At 38.7% G+C, this 22,085-nt stretch overlaps 1 protein-coding gene across 3 annotated transcripts in view; it reads right to left on the reverse strand.

The window, feature by feature from the left end:
- LOC126481325 (NHL repeat-containing protein 2) overlaps positions 1-22,085 on the reverse strand; it is a 167,439-nt gene that overhangs the window by 21,094 nt on the left and 124,260 nt on the right. For 2 of the 3 annotated variants that reach the window (XM_050104989.1, XM_050104990.1), the window contains exons 8-9: positions 13,461-13,682; positions 4,918-5,031 (exon numbers count right to left, since the gene is read on the reverse strand). In XM_050104989.1, coding sequence (XP_049960946.1) covers positions 4,918-5,031; positions 13,461-13,682 — 336 coding nt within the window. Of the gene's footprint in view, positions 1-3,905; positions 4,003-4,917; positions 5,032-13,460; positions 13,683-22,085 lie in introns of those variants that run through there. The other variant, XM_050104991.1, reaches the window with a different exon arrangement.

Consider the following 22,085-nt stretch of genomic DNA (forward strand, 5'->3'; position numbering starts at 1 on the left):
GGTCCTAAACACTTGCACTCCAGACTAAAAACGATTGAATTGGCATCATATTTAGCAGCATGCTTATTCAATGAAGGAAATTCATCCCTTCTGATAGTTATGAATGAGGCAGGAATTGTAGTAGGCACGCAAAGCTTCAATTATGCCAAACAAATGGATAACCAGTGCATGAGCCAGCAGAATCAATGTAGTTCAATGGAATCGAAGAAAGGTCCGAAAGCTCGGAAAGCACTGATGCAAGTGCAAAACGAATCCTATGAGAAAGAAGGATTACTACATGGTGCTGGAATCACAGATTAATTGGTAAGCATTTTACATTTTGTTGTTGTTGTTGTTGTGGTCTTCAGTCCTAAGACTGGTTTGATGCAGCTCTCCATGCTACTCTATCCTGTGCAAGCTTTTTCATCTCCCAGTACCTACTGCAACCTACATCCTTCTGAATCTGCTTAGTGTATTCATCTCTTGGTCTCCCTCTACGATTTTTACCCTCCACGCTGCCCTCCAATACTAAATTGGTGATCCCTTGATGCCTCAGAACATGTCCTACCAACCGATCCCTTCTTCTGGTCAAGTTGTGCCACAAACTTCTCTTCTCCCCAATCCTATTCAATACTTCCTCATTAGTTATGTGATCTACCCATCTAATCTTCAGCATTCTTCTGTAGCACCACATTTCGAAAGCTTCTATTCTCTTCTTGTCCAAACTATTTATCGTCCATGTTTCACTTCCATACATGGCTACACTCCATACGAACACTTTCAGAAATGACTTCGTGACACTTAAATCGATACTGGATGTTAACAAATTTCTCTTCTTCAGAAACGCTTTCCTTGCCATTGCCAGCCTACATTTTATATCCTCTCTACTTCGACCATCATCAGTTATTTTGCTCCCCAAATAGCAAAACTCCTTTACTACTTTAAGTGCCTCATTTCCTAATCTAATTCCCTCAGTATCACCTGACTTAATTCGACTACATTCCATTATCCTTGTTTTGCTTTTGTTGATGTTCATCTTATATCCTCCTTTCAAGACACTGTCCATTCCATTCAACTGCTCTTCCAATTCCTTTGCTGTCTCTGACAGAATTACAATGTCATCGGCGAACCTCAAAGTTTTTATTTCTTCTCCATGGATTTTAATACCTACTCCGAATTTTTCTTTTGTTTCCTTTACTGCTTGCTCAATATACAGATTGAACAACATCGGGGAGAGGCTACAACCCTGTCTTACTCCCTTACCAACCACTGCTTCCCTTTCATGTCCCTCGACTCTTATAACTGCCATCTGGTTTCTGTACAAATTGTAAATAGCCTTTCGCTCCCTGTATTTTACCCCTGCCACCTTTAGAATTTGAAAGAGAGTATTCCAGTCAACATTGTCAAAAGCTTTCTCTACGTCTACAAATGCTAGAAACGTAGGTTTGCCTTTCCTTAATCTTTCTTCTAAGATAAGTCGTAAGATCAGTATTGCCTCACGTGTTCCAGTGTTTCTACGGAATCCAAACTGATCTTCCCCGAGGTTGGCTTCTACTAGTTTTTCCATTCGTCTGTAAAGAATTCGTGTTAGTATTTTGCAGCTGTGACTTATTAAGCTGATAGTTCGGTAATTTTCACATCTGTCAACACCTGCTTTCTTTGGGATTGGAATTATTATATTCTTCTTGAAGTCTGAGGGTATTTCGCCTGTTTCATACATCTTGCTCACCAGATGGTAGAGTTTTGTCAGGACTGGCTCTCCCACGGCCGTCAGTAGTTCCAATGGAATATTGTCTACTCCGGGGGCCTTGTTTCGACTCAGGTCTTTCAGTGCTCTGTCAAACTCTTCACGCAGTATCATATCTCCCATTTCATCTTCTTCTACATCCTCTTCCATTTCCATAATATTGTCCTCAAGTACATCGCCCTTGTATAGGCCCTCTATATACTCCTTCCACCTTTCTGCTTTCCCTTCTTTGCTTAGAACTGGGTTTCCATCTGAGCTCTTGATATTCATACAAGTCTTTCTCTTATTTCCAAAGGTCTCTTTAATTTTCCTGTAGGCGGTATCTATCTTACCCCTAGTGAGATAGGCCTCTACATCCTTACATTTGTCCTCTAGCCATCCCTGCTTAGCCATTTTGCACTTCCTGTCGATCTCGTTTTTGAGACGTTTGTATTCCTTTTTGCCTGTTTCACTTACTGCATTTTTATATTTTCTCCTTTCATCAATTAAATTCAATATTTCTTCTGTTACCCAAGGATTTCTACCAGCCCTCGTCTTTTTACCTACTTGATCCTCTGCTGCCTTCACTACTTCATCCCTCAAAGCTACCCATTCTTCTTCTACTGTATTTATTTCCCCCATTCCTGTCAATTGCTCCCTTAAGCTCTCCCTGAATCTCTGTACACCCTCTGGTTCTTTTAGTTTATCCAGGTCCCATCTCCTTAAATTCCCACCTTTTTGCAGTTTCTTCAGTTTTAATCTACAGGTCATAACCAATAGATTGTGGTCAGAGTCCACATCTGCCCCTGGAAATGTCTTACAATTTAAAACCTTATATAATCTATCTGATACCTTTTAGTATCTCCAGGGTTCTTCCATGTATACAACCTTCGTTCATGATTCTTAAACCAAGTGTTAGTTATGATTATGTTGTGCTCTGTGCAAAATTTGACCAGGCGGCTTCCTCTTTCATTTCTGTCCCCCAGTCCACATTCACCTACTATGTTTCCTTCTCTCCCTTTTCCTACACTCGAATTCCAGTCACCCATGACTATTAAATTTTCGTCTCCCTTCACAATCTGAATAATTTCTTTTATTTCATCATACATTTCTTCAATTTCTTCGTCATCTGCAGAGCTAGTTGGCATATAAACTTGTACTACTGTAGTAGGCGTGGGCTTCGTATCTATTTTGGCCACAATAATGCGTTCACAATGCTGTTTGTAGTAGCTTACCCGCATTCCTATTTTCCTATTCATTATTAAACCTACTCCTGCATTACCCCTATTTGATTTTGTGTTTATAATCCTGTAGTCACCTGACCAGAAGTCTTGATCCTCCTGCCACCGAACTTCACTAATTCCCACTATATCTAACTTCAACCTATCCATTTCCCTTTTTAAATTTTCTAACCTACCTGCCCGATTAAGGGATCTGACATTCCACGCTCCGATCCGTAGAACGCCAGTTTTCTTTCTCCTGCTAACGACATCCTCTTGAGTAGTCCCCGCCCGGAGATCCGAATGGGGAACTATTTTACCTCCGGAATATTTTACCCAAGAGGACGCCATCATTATGTAATCATACAGTAAAGCTGCATGCCCTCGGGAAAAATTACGGCTGTAGTTTCCCCTTGCTTTCAGCCGTTCGCAGTACCAGCACAGCAAGGCCGTTTTGGTTATTGTTACAAGGCCAGATCAGTCAATCATCCAGACTGTTGTCCTTGCAACTACTGAAAAGGCTGCTGCCCCTCTTCAGGAACCACACGTTTGTCTGGCCTCTCAACAGATACCCCTCCGCTGTGGTTGCACCTACGGTACGGCTATCTGTATCGCTGAGGCACGCAAGCCTCCCCACCAACAGCAAGGTCCATGGTTCATGGTTTGTTAACTTCCTTGAATTTCTAGTTTCCGAGAATTTATTTTTCAAACACGTTTATCTCGAAATGACTTTTTTCACATTTGCTTACAGTCTAACTCAAAAGTATAGAACCAATCATTCTTTATAAAATTACAAATTATGTGAACCAACTTGTGAGATGATATCATAATTTTAAGGGCATTTTTCTTTGCATAATTAGAGAAAAAAATCATGAAAATTGAAGCCGTTGTTCCAACAGCTGCAAAATTTTTAATTTTCATTATTTTCACTTCACTGAGATTCTTATTCTTAAAAAATAAGTTATTAATGCAAAATCAAAACCTTTTTGGTTTCAGATGAAAATCAGAATGGCTACACTGCACACAATTGGAGAACAACCTTCAGCGGACATCACAGCATAACTTTGTTATTTTTGGCTGAAATTAATAAAAAAAAAATCACAAAAACTGTTCAAAATATGAATGAAGTGATGTCAAAATTTGATAAAATTCAAATTAATTCTTCCCACATAAAAAATCCAAAAAAATCAGTGTCAAACAGCCTCCTAATGTGGTTTCCCCCTTAAGGCAACCAACACTAACTGACCTCATATGGTAAGTACATAATTTTTTAGCATCATCAGTCTCAAACAACACATTTCCTGGCAGACCGAAAGAAAATTTCCATTGTTAAGTGCTTATATACTGCCACTGATTTGGTACAGAAAATTGAAACTTATCACATTGTAAGCACACAGTTCCTGAGAGAAAAAACTCAAACACAACTGTGCCATGATTGTCAGTTCCTTAAAAATGTATGCAGCTTTTTTTCTTTAGTTTACCCCTGCAGAAAATGAGGAACATTAAATCAATACTGCTGATTTAGAGAGGGTTCAAATTTAGTGTGGCTTGGCTACTTCTGTCACATTTATAACATTTTTCTCACTTATACGATTCATTATGACACAGAAAACACCACTCTCATTTTACTCTATACTCAAATATTCATTACTCATTTCTGTCAAAATTTATTACAGCACAAGTTTTCCCCCATCAAGGATGGGTATGTAAATTAACCATGACCTTTCTGAAGAAAACACCCCTAAATTTGCTTGGCATGATTTAGGGGGATTATAGATAACTTTTTTGCTTCATACTATGTCCCATTTGCCCTTACAGTTGATCTACTACAATTTTCAGTAAGTAACAGCCCACAATGTAATTTCTTTAGCAACAGTTGTAACAATGCATGTGATAAATTATTCATTTTATCGTTGGCTCAAATTGAAAATTCAATGTCATATTTCTTTTTGAATTTTTATGAGATAGTTTTTAATAAATATTTTAACTTACTCTTTCAAGCAATTCCGATTCCAAGTGAATCACTTTTATACTGTGATTGTTTGTGTCAGCAATGTAAATTCTTGATGCATCAGAACTCACACATAACCCACCTGGCTCACTGAACTGCAAAACAATAATGATACAAAATTAAAAGCAATATAAGTAAAACATAAATTTTCACCAGTCAAAATTTACATTAATTGTATTACAATCAAGGTAACTGATAATGTAACAGAAATGTTAAATTTTTATGTTGGTCTGGTAATATTCTGTGGCAAGGTGAGTCAGGAGGAAAGGTACATGCTTGTAGAGGTGATAGTATTAGTGATTATGAACAAAAAACTTCATATGAATATATGCCCTATTCCAAATGGTTTCTGAGATACAACATATTTTATATAACTTTTGTACATTTTTCTTGAATAACTCAAAAACTGCACCCTCCGCCGGAAATGTGCTACAGGACAATATTAAATTATATTAAATTTCCTACAAAAAAAGTCCTATTCATTTTTTCTATTGGATTAATAGTTTGTACAAAGAGGGTATGAGAATACTGAAAATCACACGTGACGTTCATGGGCTGTTTTTCAGGAAGATTTTGTAGGCCAATTTGAGGTAGTTTTCTGATTTGATAGACCACAAGTGTACTGTATCAAATTGTTCATCTGAACTTTCTCTGCATTACTGTCATATATTGTAAACAATGACAATGCTTGAATAATACAGAAAATGAATAGCACAGATAATAAATAGCAATGTACATTAAATGTGTAATCTCAGAAACCATTTGGAGTATAGCATATGTTCATATGAAGTTTTTTGTTCAGAATCACTAATACTGTCACCTTTCAAAGTATGTACCATTCCTCATGACTCACCCTGCACATTGTCCAGTTATGAACTAAACTTCAGTCACCACATAAACTGATTAGAAAGCTTAGTTCAGCACGTTTTGCACAAGGAAGAATCTCACATTTCATTGATTTGAAGAACAAGGTGCTACCTTACTTGAAAATTTTAGGTTGTCTTTTAGAATTATTTTATGAGGTAATCCAGTAAATGAGGTAATCCAGTAAATAAAGTATTAGTCAGCACAAGTGGCAATATGAATGTTGTGTACAGCAGACAATACCAACTCTTGCACTGGTTGCTTCAATTATTTTGGAACACTCACACTCATTCCTCCTTAACAATATTTGTAGTGTGTGAGGCATGCTGAGATAGTCCACGCAGCCACAATAACGCTGTGTCCTGGATGGCAGAATGGTTAACGCATTTGCCTAGTAAGCAGGAGATACCTGGTTTGAACCCCAGTCCAGTATACATTTTCACTCGTTGCCACTGATTCCACGTAACGTCCCAGTGCAGTTGACTGCAGCGATCCCCTCCCTATCCTTTCTTTTCTTCCCCTCTTCATCTTCAGTTTACATACTGTGAATAATACAGTCAAATTTCCAGCTTCTTTGTTTTGATCTCTACATTTCTTCAATCTCTGCTGCTTCTTTTCCCTCCTTCTCGATATACAGACCAGCTTAATATACTTTGACTGGAGGAGCTTGTGGTCAGATTGGAAAAGAAGTTCCCCCTCCACCCCTAACTTCCATTTTTCACACCAATGGTGTCCCAGAAAGGATGGTCAAATATCAGCGTTATGACGGGGACTATCGTTTGAAGCAAAAAATTTCATACGCATAAATGCCTTATTCTGAATGGTTTCCAAGATGGAACACATTTAAAGCACATTGTTAGTTACTTCCTACATTATTCAATTAAAAAAAAAGATTTTTCAGTGGATTTTTACGTGCCCATTTGATAGAATGGCCTCAAACTTGTCTAATGTGGTATTTGTTTTATCAATATGTGTTAGCAAGGAGAGTAAAACATGAAGAATAACCAGTACTCCAGCAATGACAGCGGGAATGACAGCATCATCCCGGTCCCACGCTGACTACTATTGCCATGCAGTAGCTGTTTATTCTTCGTGTTTTCTGTCACTGCCAATAGATACTGATACAACAGATATCACACTAGACTAACCTCGAGACCATACTACCGTGTGGGCATGTAAAGTTCAATTTCAATATCATTTTCCTGTATTGAATAATACAGAACATTAAATGTGTTCTATTTTGGAAACCAATTGGAATAGGGCATATGTCTACTGACTTTTTTGCTTCAAATGATTGTTCCTGTCATATCCCTGGGACACTGTACAATATTCCATATTATTTAAAATTTCCATCTACCTTCAGATAAGTGTGGATGTGGAGAAAACAGTATGCAACAGGATACCAACCCCTTTTTCTGGTTCTTCTACATTAAATGCCACAAACAGCTTTTTAATTTCCCGTAATACCTCCAATTTTCTCCAAAGGTAGTACAATAATGCTTCATCAAAATCAAACATTATAGTAGTTTTACAGCACACAGGAAATGTTAAGACAGAAAAACAGCATTCTCTATATGGTGTTTACAAAAAAAGTAAAACTGGTGTCAGCATGAAGGCTGATTTGACACCCTGTGGTGGTAAATCAACCTTCATGTTGACACCAGTTTTACTAAGCAAGGTGAAAGAAGTGGTAAGGGACAAAAAAATTCCTAGGACCAACTGCGGACTGAACCCGAAACCTCTGATTTTAGTAGTTTGGCACCTACAGAGCTAACATGCCACAGATAACACAAAACTGAAAACAATGAGAAGGCATTGCACCAGATTGTGAGGCCAGAATGGCAGATACATGTTGAGGATAAGTAAGATTTTGAGACATGTAAATTGCAGTAAATTAACACTATGAAAGATGTGTCTATTAAATGAAGAAGTTCTATTAAGTCTATAACTCTATTAAATGAATAAGCCTCAAACAAAGTGGTTGTAATATTAAAGTTATGCAAAGTTGCTTCATACAATGTAATTGAATAATTTCCTTGATATCTTCTAACATAAACTTCCACAAGGAAAATTGGTCTATTTTCGGTTGTCACTTCACTGTGATATTCCAATGTGAATCCTGAGCACAGCTTTAAACACTGCACAAGTTAACACATACAGGGTGAAAAGTATTTAAACCGACAATCTCTGGGAGGTTGTAGGGGACATCACAACAAATATTTTTCCCTAATGTCATTTTTTTCCTATGAGGATTATTTAAACCAGTGGAGGCCGTATTACGCTCTTCAGTTTTTAGAGGCCGTATTACGATCTTCAGCTGTTAGAGGGCGTATTATGCTCTTCAGTTGTACGAAACTGCTGTCCACCAGTGTAGTAGTGCATTGTCTCTGTTTACTAATGGAGATATACACCTGGAGCGAGTACAATGATGTGGTTGGTGCGTACTACGTAGCACACCACAATGGATGAGCTGCACAGCGGGTTTATCAATAACAATATCCTAATCGCTGTATCCCGCATCACACGACCTTTGCTGCTGTGTACCAACATCTGCATGAGACCGGGTCATTTAGCAGATTACCTGGACAGGGACGCCGTCGCACGGTAAGAATGCTGCAATTCGAGGAAGCTGTCTTGCAGCATGTGGACTGCGATCCTTCAATGAGCTTTCATCCAATTGCACGTAACATGGGGACAAATCAGGTGAATGTAAGAACAGTCCTCCGAGAGCAGTTGTTATGTCCATTTCACTTACAGCATGTCCACAACATGGAACCAGTTGATTATGCACCAAGAGCACAGTTTTCGCAGTGGTACCTGGAACCGTGTGAAATGCATTTCCATCCTCTGTGTTGTTTACCGATGAAGCAACATTCGGCCGTGATGGAGTTTTCAACATGCACAATTCGCATATTTGGAGTGAGGATAACTCACATGCCACAGTTAATAGCGCGCATCAAGTGCGGTTCTTTGTTAATGTGTGGGTCGATGTTGTTGGGGATCATTTAATTGGGCCGTATCTGCTACCTAGGCCATTGAATGGCAGGCACTATTACAATTTTCTCGCCAGAGCATTGCCAGAATTGCTGGAAGACGTCCCGATCCCTACAAGATAATGCATGTGGTTCCAACATGACGGGGCGCTGCCACATTTCAGTTGTCATTTGCGTCGATTCCTGGACCGACGGTTCCCAGAAGAGAGGTGGCAGAGGTGGTCCTGTACCATGGCCTGCTCAATCCCCAGATATGTCCCCTCGGACTTTTTTGTGTGGGGAGAGATGCGCAACCTTGTTTACGCAATTCCTGTTGCATCAGAAGAGGATCTGATTGCCCGGATAGTAGCAGTAGCAGGAACAATTCAGAATAGTCCTGGAGTTTTTTCCTGTGTCAATCAGAACATGATCTGACGGTGCAACCTTTGTTTACGTGTCAATGGAGGCATTTTTGAAAATCTACTGTAATCGAAATTGGTTGTGTTAATGTGTTGTCTCTTGGTCATAAAAAAAATGGAAACATGTTTGTTGGTTTAATTAATTTGCCGCCAGAGAAATCTTCCTCTACCAGTTTAAATAATCCTCATAGGAAAAAATGACATTATGGAAAAATATTTGTTTTGATGTCCCCTATAACCTCCCAGAGTTTGTCTGTTTAAATACTTTTCACCCTGTAGATAATATCTGCAGCACATAAGACAGTCACCTACAGTGTTTCGTATTTGTCAATGAATTTGCACCGGCCAGCTGCCAGAGACCTCTTGATTCGGCAGTAGTGGTTGTTTTGTTTAGTGATGCTCCGTGTGAGCAGACAGTGAGAACTTCTTCATTTAATAGACACACATCTTTCATAGTGTTAATTTACTGTAATTTACATGTCTCAAAATATTACTTATCCTCAACATGTATCTGTAAATAAATGGTTGTTGCTCAAGAGTTATATGAATGGGCACTGAAGGTCCTACAATGTCATCACCTGCTGTATGATTACTGCCATTCTGGCCTCAGAATCTGGTGCTTTGGTTTGCACAGGTGGAACAAAATTTTCACTACGGAGGATTAATCACAGAGTTTATTAAGTCAGCAAAATCACCACTATTTGGCCAAAGTTGAAAACATAATCACATTAGCTCCTGCACACAATTCAAACAATAAACTGAAAACAGAGTTGGTTCACCAAGTGTCTGCACCAAAGAGGAATGCTTGCATCATGTGTTAATGCAAGATGACATTGGAGGCAGGAAGTTGGCACAATATCTGAGGCAACTGCATAGTAAATTCAATGTAGGAACTATACCAAACATACTACTTAGTTCACACTGAAGTAGCTATCTTCTATCTCAGGTTAAAGCCATAGTGGTATCTCAGACAGAAATGCCCTTGGACATCATCATTGATCTGACTGACAGGATTCAGAATGAAATAACAGCATCATCAATCACTAATGTAGTGCCACTGTGCAACAGTGCCACATCATTGGCAGTGACATGGACAGATTACAATTGTCTGTCAGACAAAGGGATGTTCTGGCTAGTCAAATGAGTGAACTGGTGGCTCAATGGAGTCACGTCAGTGATAGACATCATTACCACAGAAGATCACACAGTCATTTCAGAATGAACTTGTTGGTTCTAAACTATGCAGAGCAGTCACATACAACATGTTGTTATCACCAGAAATTTGGGAACCAAGCGTGCAAGTGCAACTCACATCACACCTACTGAAATGACCGTGGGAGTCAGATGGAGGGGCGCATCTGATTGCTGGACAGTCTCTCAGTGTCTCTATACTAGTGACCAGGAGATTGGGTGAAAATTCCTTTTGGATGCAGTCTCAGATTTACACATTTTCCTGTATAATTGGCAGTCACTAACTTTGTTCTGCCTTTCTGCCACTAATATCTGATCAACAGCCAGTTATAGTATGGGACTTATTGAGCTGGGCTTGGAGTTGCATCGCACCTTTGTCTAGATCAGATGTAGCAAATGCACGGACTGTCGACAGTGTCACTGAAGTTTCTACTGCTGGGTCCCGATGCAGTACAGTGGCTCAAAGTGCTAAGCTAGTGGAGGCAGCAGAAAGCAGATACACTGAGTTGCTTGACCAGTTTTCAGCTGTAATCCAGCCACTTCGTCTGCCAAGGAAGTTACATTACAACACTGTGCATTTCATCAAAACTACTGATGGCCTGCCAGTTTCTTGCTATCCTAGATGTTCAGCTCCCAATCGTTTTGTGATCACAAAGGCGGAGTTTAAGAAATTCAACCTTCTTGTTCACCTCTGCATTTGGTACCCATACATGTTGGCGTGTGGCACTCGTGTGGTGATTACTATAATATGCTGAATGCAATAACAATTCCAAAGAGATATGCAATGTCGGTATTAAGGGTCTACAATTATGCTCTTAATGGTGCAACTGTGTTTAGTGCACTGAACTGTGTAAAGGCTTTTACAAAAAAATCCTGTAGCAAACAAAGACAATCCAACAACTACTATAATCACTCCACTCAGCTTATTTGAAAGTCTTTAAATGACCCTCTGTTTGTGGAATGCCACTCAACCATGGAGAAGTTCACTGACTCAGTGCTGCAGGGACTGTCAATCTGCATTGCACACTTAGACAATACTCTCATCTTTCCAGTCACAACAGCGTAGCATCAGCAACAGCTGATGGAGATTTTTAAATGCCTAGACCATTGCAGTGTGCTGTTGAACCCTGTTTTTGGTAAACCTCAGATCACCTTTTTGGGACATTTAATTTTGCCTGCAGTGTCACTGCAGCTACCAGAGAAAGTGGAAGCTATCGTGAAGAACACATGGGCAGAAACCACAAAGGAGCTACAATGTTTCTTGGGGATACAGAATTTTTACCAGTAACATTTTCCCACTCATCCAAGTAGTAAGAACCACCAACTGCAACACTTACTGGATTGAAACTAGGGGAAATTCATCCATTCACTGGACAGATGAGATGAGTTTTGCTTTTAATGCAGCAAAGTAAATCCTTGAAAATTATGCTCTCCTGACACATCCTGCATTGGGTGCACCACTTGCTTTAGTAGTTGAAGCCAGTCAGACAGCTCCTGGCACAGTGTTGCCGTACCAAGCTAATGGCATGTGGCAACCACTTGCCTTCACATACAAGTTCTCCAGTTCTCAAGGGAAATGTGGTGCTTATGATCGTGAGCTTCTGTTGGTGTATAAACCAATCAGGTACTTTCAATAACAGTTAGCGGCCAGAGATGATACAATATTTACCAATCACAAGCCAATTATCTATACCTTAAGATAAGTCCACCACAGCAGTACAACCACCTGAAATTTACTGTTCAGCAAAGACATCTGCCACATTTCAGGTATAAGCACCATACTTGCCAACTGTATGTCATGTATTAATAGTGTGACAAATTTTACTGATTTTGAACTTCAGAAGCTATTACACAATTTATTGTTCAGCCTTCAATTACAACTTTTCGATGTTGTTGGTTCTGAGGTCAAACTATATTGTGACATTTTCAATGGAAGGTCTGCCACTCGCTTCCTACAGGTGTGCTTTCGACAGCATCTATATCCTAGGGTCTCTGTTTACACCCTTGTGTTACAGCACCAACTTGTCTGGTATCAAAACATTTTTTCTGGGTGTTTATTGGTCAGAAGCTATACCTGTTGTGAATAAGTTAGTCTTTGCTTTCATTCAAAACTGGGTTTCTTGCTTCTGTTGTCTGCTGCATATTACTACGGACTGAAGCTGACAATTCATATTGGAGTTATTTAATCAACTCAGCAAATTCTGTGGCATGCTCCATCACGGCTAATGAAGACACTGTTTTAAAAGTCTGCATTAATGAGTCACACCACCATCTGGACAACTGAAATACATGCAACCTTGCTTGGCCTTGATACTACTTACAAAAGGGACTTGGACTCATTATTAGCATAGCTTGTGTATGGCGAAACACTTTGACTGCTGACCGCTATGGTCGCAGGTTCGGATCCTGCCTCGGGCATGGATGTGTGTGATGTCCTTAGGTTAGTTAGGTTTAAGTAGTTCTAAGTCCTAGGGGACTGATGACCACAGACGTTAAGTCCCACAGTGCTCAGAGCCATTTGAACCACTTTGACTGCTTGGCAAATTGATCGACCTGAGATTCACACATCTTCTGGACCCTGAAACACATTGCATGCATTCACTCACATCAAACCGGCAGACACAGAATGGCGCCTACTTTCATACACTGCAACCTATAAATATGTTACGTTGCATACATACAGTGTCAAACCATCTCTGCAAACTCTGTAAACAGACTCACATTGGGTGCTCAAAAGTAAGAACAAGTACTGGATATCGTGCAAAATGGTTTGTTATTCAGAGTTATATGACTGCCATAATTTGTGTGTCATTAAAATGGATTTACCTGAACAAAGGCATGTAAGTAGTTTGAATGGTTATTGGCTCAGCCACTTCATTAATATTAATATAAGAATTACAGTTTTGAATGTTCTTCGATGAATTTCACTGCAGATTGCATTTGAAGAAAGAATAATTTAATTTGTAGATATTATACGAATATTTTCATAGATAACCTTCCGCAATTCATAAGACTGAATTTTCAGGTTATCTGTTGAATGTTAATGGCAAAGTTAAACAAATGACAGCCTCACATTACCTGAACCGAATTATCACCTATGGGTCCAACTGAGTCACCAGATTTTCCACTACCAGCAAAGGTTTTACAGAAATTAGTTGAAATTGAGATAGCTTTTATCTTGTGGTTGTAAGAGTCTGCCACATATAGTGTTTCATTCCTTGGACACCAAGCAACTCCTAAAGGATGCTGTAATTTAGCATCATATAACTTCCCATCTACATCTCCAAACTGGAACAGATCCTGGAAGAACAGAGACAAGGCTGCATTTAACTAACTGTACATGACCTTCAAATCCACCAGCTTTGTTTAAAATGTTCCTTACATAATTAAAATAGCTTTAGTATTGTTAACAGTTAACACTACCTACATGAAGTTAAATATGCACATAGAATGATTCAACACAAAGAAATTATACCCACAGAGCACAAATGTAATATCAACTGCTGGTATATTACTGTATAACAAAGAAATATGTAACATATGTGATAAATTCCTCAATGGATGGTACAGAATTGTAAGTTTCATTGGAAGAACTCCTGCTCTGTGTCAGTTGTGGTAAATTAGCACTGTCTTCAAAATTTATCCTGCAGTCTCAGACTCACCCATGAAAGATAGTTTCAATCAATACATAACTCAAAGGACCAGTAAATTTAAGCAGTTGCCAAAGGGCATAATGTGGTACAAGTATAATGTGATAGCAACAATAAGACTGGATCAATAGGTCTACTATCTTAATATATGTAAAGTATTTCCGTGATGATGATACATACTTTCAGCAATGAGAGGGATGGAAACCAAATTGAAGACTAAACTTTCTGACTTAATGACCATTTTGATTGCAAAAACTGATTTTACTGATTTAGACATAAAAGCAGACTAAATACTGACTCAAATTTCTCATTGTGAATGAAGGGTCAAAAGCAATTTTTTTTAATCTGGCCTGCACCGTCCTCACAGCCAGCCAGCTCTCACATATTTAATGATATATAACAAAATTGCAAACAGTGTAATGTAATAATAATAATAATAATAGTAATAACCAGGAAAGTCATTGAACTTTATTATAACAATATTGTCATGCTCCTACTCAGCACTAATATACCTAAAACAAGAAAAAGCTTTAAAGTATACCTGTATAGTACTATTTTCTGAGTAATACGGACACAATGTTTAAAAAAGTTCATTACTAAATGTAACGTGGAAAACCATCAAGCATTTTTAAAAAATTACGTCATTCGTCTCACTTTGCTTTTACTTCCTTGGAAAAAAAAAAAAAAAAAAAAAAAAAAAGTTTTAACACCGCTTTTTCACTTATCAACTGCTTTTGTATCTTTTCACATCTTTAATTTTCTTTAATTCTTGTTCTCTAACTTTTGCAGTGTTGCGAAGAGTGTTCACTCTCCAAGACTGATTGGGCCACAGTAATTCCAACCAAGTCATTTACCACTTCTTTAAAGCACTTTTTTGCATTGTCCATTATCCTTTCAACAGTCAATCTTTGCTCCTTTTATTCTTCTTTCATTTTCTTCAATTCCTGTTCAGCGTGTTCCATATTTACTTTTTTATGCACTTACACTTTATACTTGCTTGCAACAGTTTTTCTTTTTCCTGTTCTTGCTGTTTCCTCAGTTCGTCCTCAGCCACTTTCTCCTCATCTTCACAGTATTGCTTGTATCTGACATAAGCTATGTGTGTCAGCAAAAGTAGTTCCAGAGAGATAATAACAAAATGATTCTTCCCCTCAAGTACATTCATAGCAGCATATTTTACTTTCAAATGAGAGACCAATAGTCTTTAGGTAGTTTTATGTTCCCTGGGTCATTTGCACAATAAATCATACTGCTGCGAAATGAGTCACTTGGGAAATTAAATTGTAAATATGGCCTCGTGCTGAACATTTATGTTTTCTTGTTCATTATTATTATTATTATTATTATTATTATTATTATGAAACACAGAGTTGTGAGTTAGTAATTCCTATTCACCACCTTTTGCACAATACAATAAAGAAATTCTTCTACGGAATAGGAGGAGCTGTCAAGGAGAAACTTTTTCAGTTTGTTTTCAAATTTTATTTTGCCCTCTGTGAGACATTTATTTTATATTGCCAGGAAAGTAATCAAAAATTTTAGCTGCAGCATTGTGCATCCCTTTGGTGCTCAAGACAACCTTAATGTGGAGTAAGAACAAATAGTAGGCGACCACTTCTATACATCTGAAGTGCTTGAATATGTCTGAGCTTACAGCTGACGCCTCTGACTATCTTGATAGGCAATCGCAGGAAATACATTTGACATAAACCATACAGTATCTAACTTCAATGAGAGACTCAATTATTTAGACAATAACAATGCTCCGTGCTTGGTCATGAAGACTTGGATTTCACCTAACACCAACTTGGGTGAATTCCAGACAGATCATGTGTACTTTATAAACATACTCAACTGTGATCCACCCAGCGAAGACTTCGACTATAAACAAACCACACCAAACCCGGACTCACTGCCTCCTTCACTCGAAGAAGTTGGGCAAATCATTCAACTTCTAAAGAATAATAAGACAGCTGAAGAGGACTCTATCGTTGATGAACTCAGGAAATGTGCTGGAAGCAATGCCATGGGAAAGCTCATCAAGATAATCCAGGACATCTGGGAAACAGAGAAATTACCATCTGACTGGAACATGTCTCTGATCCAACTGCTTCACAAAATGGGAGATTTTACTGATCTGAACAACTACCATGGAATGTATCTTGTCCTGGTAACATACAAAATTCTCTCCAAGGCATTACCAACAAGGGCAGAAGATCAACTGGATAGTCAACTCGGAGGCTTCAGGAAGACCCGATCCTGTGCTGAACAGATCTTCAACCTTAAGACTGTACTGTAAATTCCAAGATGAGAAACCACAAGCTGGTCGTCACCTTTGTTGATTTCATGAAGGCCTATGACTCCGTTGATAGAGAAATGCTTAACATATTCCAGGAACTAGATCTAGACAACAAAACCCGCACACTCATTCTAGAAACATTGACCAACATCCATTCCAAGGTCGAATTTAGAGGTGAGATCTTAGAAAGCTTCAAGATAAAAAGTGGAGTGCGACAAGGGATGGACTGTCCCCACTTCTCTTCAACTGCCTCGAAAAGGTTGTGAGAGAATGGCGCAAGGAACTAATCAATTTGGGTGTTCAGAGTGGTGTCTACTTGGGCCGTAAGAACGAAGGACTGATTGTAGATTGCTTGGTTTTTGCAGATGACATGGCGCTGATTGTCTTGAACTGGCAACAATGCAGGTAAACTGCCTCAGAAAACAGGCAGCCAAAGTGGATCCTCAAGTGTCGCTGGAGAAAACAGAGTTCTTCACCAACATCAAAGAAGCTAACAGAGAGATGTTACTAGACAAGGGGAACATCAAAAGGACAGAAAGTTTAAGTATCTTGGTGAACAGATTGAACACAACTTATCAGAAAAAACATCTTTATCCATGAGAGTCAACAAGTTGGAACTAGCCTACTGACTGACTATGAACACCTACAACGAAAAATGCCAATCACACAACCTGAAACTTAAGCACTACACATCAGTCATATGACCAGCAGCCCTGTGCCATGGAATGTCTTTCCATGAACCGCAGTGGTCTAATGGAGAAATTGGAAGTCAGAGAGAGGACAAACCTCAGGAAGATCCTAGAGGTCCAGTAGAAGAAGATGGGGAATTCAGAAGACAGCATAACTCGGAGCTCTATGAACATATCAAGAGGCTCTCTGACTGCGCAAGAAAAAGAAGGGTAGCTTTCTATAGCCATGTTACAAGATTGCCTCCAAACAGATTGACCAACTGTCTGTTCACCTTCTGGCAAAACAAGAAGGTTCACACCACCTGGCTGACAAAAACTGAAAACGATATTAAAGAACTGACAATAACTGAATAACTGCTCTCCAGAACAGGCAGTCTGTGAGACATGCCCTGAAGGAAGTCCAACAATTTTAGGGAAAGCTCCAAAGGAAAGGTACCCCCTGGACAGAAGAAAGGAAGGAGTTACATCGGCAGAGGATGCAACAGTACTGGGCAAAGATCAATGCCCAACAGTTGAACAAGCATGGTCCAAAGTAGGCCCATTTGGAAGAAGAAGAAGAAGAAGAAGAAGAAAAATGCTCCAATAAAAGCTGTAGAAATCAGGAGTATCACAGACATAGAACACAGCAAATATAAATGGCACCCAAACTCTGAAAATCATCTTGCCCACAAGTGACTACGCAACTGAATCCGTCAGTCTGTGAGAAATGCAAAACTCAGGAATGCCCACTTGTTAACTGAGGGCATTCATAGGCCCTCCATCTTGTGGAAAAATCTAGGAATAGGCATACCCAAATCCGCAGCTGAACTTCTAGCTCCTACTGAGGCTATGAATGAGTGTTTAGCAATGCCTACATCTCTACTTCACTGTCACAAAAGGACTGAAAACCATCGATTCCCTTGAAGTATCAGTGGTTGGTACAAATGAAAAGAATTTTTCTGCAGCCAGTAAGCCTTAACACAGTGAGGAAGTCAACTGGGCAAATCACCCTTTGACAGCTGCAAGACACAACAATATTACAAAGCAAATGTTCAGTTTCCTCACAGATCCATAACTGCCCATAATAATGGATATTTTCACTGTTCTCTGACCTCCAGCATCTTCCAAACAGCCTGTAAGCAGGGACTCATAAAACCTCTACCCAAAAAGGAATTTGCCACAGAACCCTCCGACTACAGGCCCCTTAGCATATGATTATCTAAGTCTTTAGAATACATAATTCATTATCAGTGTACAAATTACTTAATGCTAAATAAACTTCTGGATGAATACCAGTCTGGTTCCCGGAAAATCACAGCACGATGACTGCCCTTAGAAAAGTGACTGACAAACTATAACAAGCTATGGACAAAAAAGAGGTAGCTGTTATGCACTTTTTGTATTTCAGCAAAGCTTCTGACACTGTCAAATTAGATACGCTACTTGCTAAACTCAAAAGTCAAAACCGAGCAACCCTGCGGGTACACAACCCCAGTGAAAACAGGGTCAGGGCAGATGAGAGTAGGAGATCCAAAGAATAGGGAGATGAGCAGAGTCAACACCAATGCCTTGGGGAAAAAAAAAAAATTAAAAAAAAAAATATTGTTGTGATTAACTTAACAGAGAAAGTCAAACTGCCGTCCCAAAGGCAAAATAAGTTAAGGAACAAGGATATGAGTAGGATCCTTAAATTTCAAACATAGAATACAGGTACCCAGCTGCAAGGGAAGGATGAAGGAGAGATATGGAAGCAAAATTTTACGTTACTTTATTCGGAGAGGGATGATAGACATGAATATCATGGCGTTGGGTTCAGTGTAGAAAAAAATTTACGAAAATCTATCCTTGTCTTTATGCCATATAATGACAGAACATGCACCATCAGAATAAAAGGAAGATTCCATAATACGACTTCTGTAAACATATAAACTCCAACAAAAGGATCAGATGAGGACCTGGTGGATAGCTTTTATGATCAGTTGCATGAAGTCTTCGGAAGGATACCTTCACATGTCTCAAGAGCAGTCCTGGCAGATTATATTGCAAAGCCTGGAAAAGAAGAACCCTTTCCAGTCCCTTTTAGGTAAGGAAAGTTTGCATAGGGAAAAAGTAGTAGTGGGCTATGAGTGGCACAGTTTATGGCTGGCAATGGTTTTAAAGCATCAAGCACATTTCCTGAGAAAAAATGTTCGCCAACGGATCTGGAAAATTCCAGGAATGGACGATACAATCATACTGACCAACTATTTGTATCCACAGGATGGGCAAGTGACAATAAAACTATATACATGTTTTAGGGAGCAAACTCAGACTCGGACCACTACCTTGTAGCTGCAAAAATGAGACAAAGAATTGCTAGATTGGATTAGTACTTGTTCCATAGATCATGAATATGACACTTCGTAATGATGTGAGTAGAAGGAGTTGCGATTAAGAAATTCTTTTAATTTCCTTTTAAATCCTATATGGCTATCTGTCAGACTTTTGATGCTATTAGGTAAGTGACCAAAGACTTTTGTGGCAGCATGAGTTACCCCCTTCTGAGCCAAAGTTACATTTAACCCTGAGTAGTGAAGATCATCCTTTCTCCTAGTGTTGTAGCCATGTACACTGCTATTACTTTTGAATTCGTTCGGATTGTTAATAACAAATTTCATAAGTGAATATATATATTGTGAGGCTACAGTGAAGATTTCTAGCTCTTTAAATAAGTGTCTGCAGGATGATCTTGGATGAGCTCCAGCAATTATTCTGATTACACGCTTTTGTGCAATGAACACTCTTTTACTCAATGATGAGTTACCCCAGAATATGATGCCATACGAGAGCAGAGAATGAAAATAAGCGTGGTAAGCTAATTTACTCAGATGTATATCGCCAAAATTTGCAATGACCCTAATAGCATAAGTAGCTGAACTCAAACGTTTCAGCAGATCCTCAGTGTGTTTTTTCCAGTTCAACCCCTCATCAATGCATACACCTAGAAATTTTGAATATTCTACCTTAGCTACGGATTTCTGATCGAAGTCTATATTTATTAATGGGGTCATTCCATTTACTGTGTGGAACTGTATATACTGTGTTTTGTAAAAGTTTAATGAGAGCCCATTGGCAGAGAACCACTTAATGATTTTCTGAAAACATCATTTACAATTTCACCAGTTAATTCTTGTCTGTCGGGTGTGATAGCTATACTTGTATCATTGGCAAAAAGTACCAGCTTTGCATCTTCGTGAATATAGAATGGCAAGTCATTAATATGTATTAAGAACAGCAGAGGACCCAAGACCGAACCTCGCGGCACCCCATTCTTGACTGTTCCCCAGTTTGAGAAATCATCAGTTTTTTGCATATTATGTGAACTGTTTATTTCAACTTTCTGCACTCTTCCAGTTAGGTTTGATTTAAACCATTTGAGCACTGTCCCATTCATACCACAGTACTTGAGCTTATCTAGAAGTATTCCATGATTTACGCAATCAAAAGCCTTTGATAGATCACAAAAAATCCCAACAGGTGACTTCCGGTTACTCAGAGCATTTAATATTTCATTACTGAAAGTATGTATAGCATTTTCTGTTGAAAAACCCTTCTGGAAACCAAACTGACGTTTTGTTAAAACTTTATTTTTACAAAGGTGTGAAGCTACTCTACAATACATTACTTTTTCAAGAATTTTAGATAAGGCAGTCAGAAGAGAGACTGGGCGGTAGTTGTTGACATCAGACGTATCCCCTTTTTTATGCAGTGGTATAACAATGGCATACTTCAGTCTATCTGGGAAAATACCCTGCTTCAGAGAGCTATTACATATGGGGCTAAGAATCCCACTTATTTCTTGGGAACAAGCTTTTATTATCCTGTTGGAAATGCCATCAATCCCATGTGAGCTTTTATTCTTGAGAGAGTTTATTACCTTCCTAATTTCAGATGGAGAGGTGGGTGGAATTCCAATTGTATCAAATGGTGTGGGTAAGGCCTCTTCCATTCACTGCCTTGCTTCTTCTAATGAACATTTAGATCCTATTTTCTCAACAACATTTAAAAAATGATTATTCAAATTGTTTTCGACTTCCGGCTTGTTGTTTATCAAGTTTCCATTTGCTTTGATGGTGATGCCGTCATCCTGTACTCTAAGTTGTCCTGTCTCCCTTGTAATAATATTCCAAATTGTTTTGATTTTGTTATCAGAGGTATTAATCTCAGACATGATGCACATGCTTCTGGACTTTTTAATAACCTTTCTTAATGTAGCACAGTAGTTTTTATAATATTTGGCTGTTTCTGGGCCATTACTCTTTCTTGTTGTTAGATACAGTTCCCTTTTGTGGTTACAAGATATTTTTATTCCTTTAGTAAGCCAAGGTTTTTTGCATTGTTTCTTATGATTAGATTTAACTACTTTCTTGGGGAACCAGTTTTCAAATTCTCTTACAAGTGTATCATGAAATAAGTTATATTTTAAATTAGCGTCGGTTCCTTGTACACCTCATCCCAGTCTAACTGCTGAAGATTTTCTATGAAATTTCTAATTGTTGAGTCATTAATTGAATGCACAACTTTGGAGGGTAGTTTTGGATTACTGAATGGAGCTATGTCATATACTGCTAGGGCATATGAAGGAGAAACTATAAGAATTCTGAACTGGAATGTAGAAAAAATGGCAGATAGAGATCAGCTTTTGAATATCAGATTAAACTGAAGCAAAAATTACAGGTAATTGAGAACAATAACGTCATCGATAAGGAATGGGAATGTATTAAAAATATTATCATAACTGTGGCAAAGGATGTAACAGCGCAATCCAGAAGAGCTAGAAATGAGGAGGGTACAATGATGATGTAGACAGGTGGTGCAACAGAAAGAAGAAGCAAGATTAAAATCTCTCCAATAAAATATGAAAATTAACCAGGCTATGTATAATAGAAAGAGGACACAGTGGCAAGGGTATGCAGAAAAATGAAGCCTTAGCAAGGAAGATAGAAGATGTGAAAGAGCATTATAATAGGAATGAGAGTAGAAAGTTTTATAGGAAGTTAAAAGAAGAAACATGAGGGTATAGACCTAAACTAATAGGCTGCAAGGA

The sequence above is a fragment of the Schistocerca serialis genome, chromosome 5 (assembly GCF_023864345.2).
Source record: "Schistocerca serialis cubense isolate TAMUIC-IGC-003099 chromosome 5, iqSchSeri2.2, whole genome shotgun sequence".
Classification (NCBI taxonomy): domain Eukaryota; kingdom Metazoa; phylum Arthropoda; class Insecta; order Orthoptera; family Acrididae; genus Schistocerca; species Schistocerca serialis.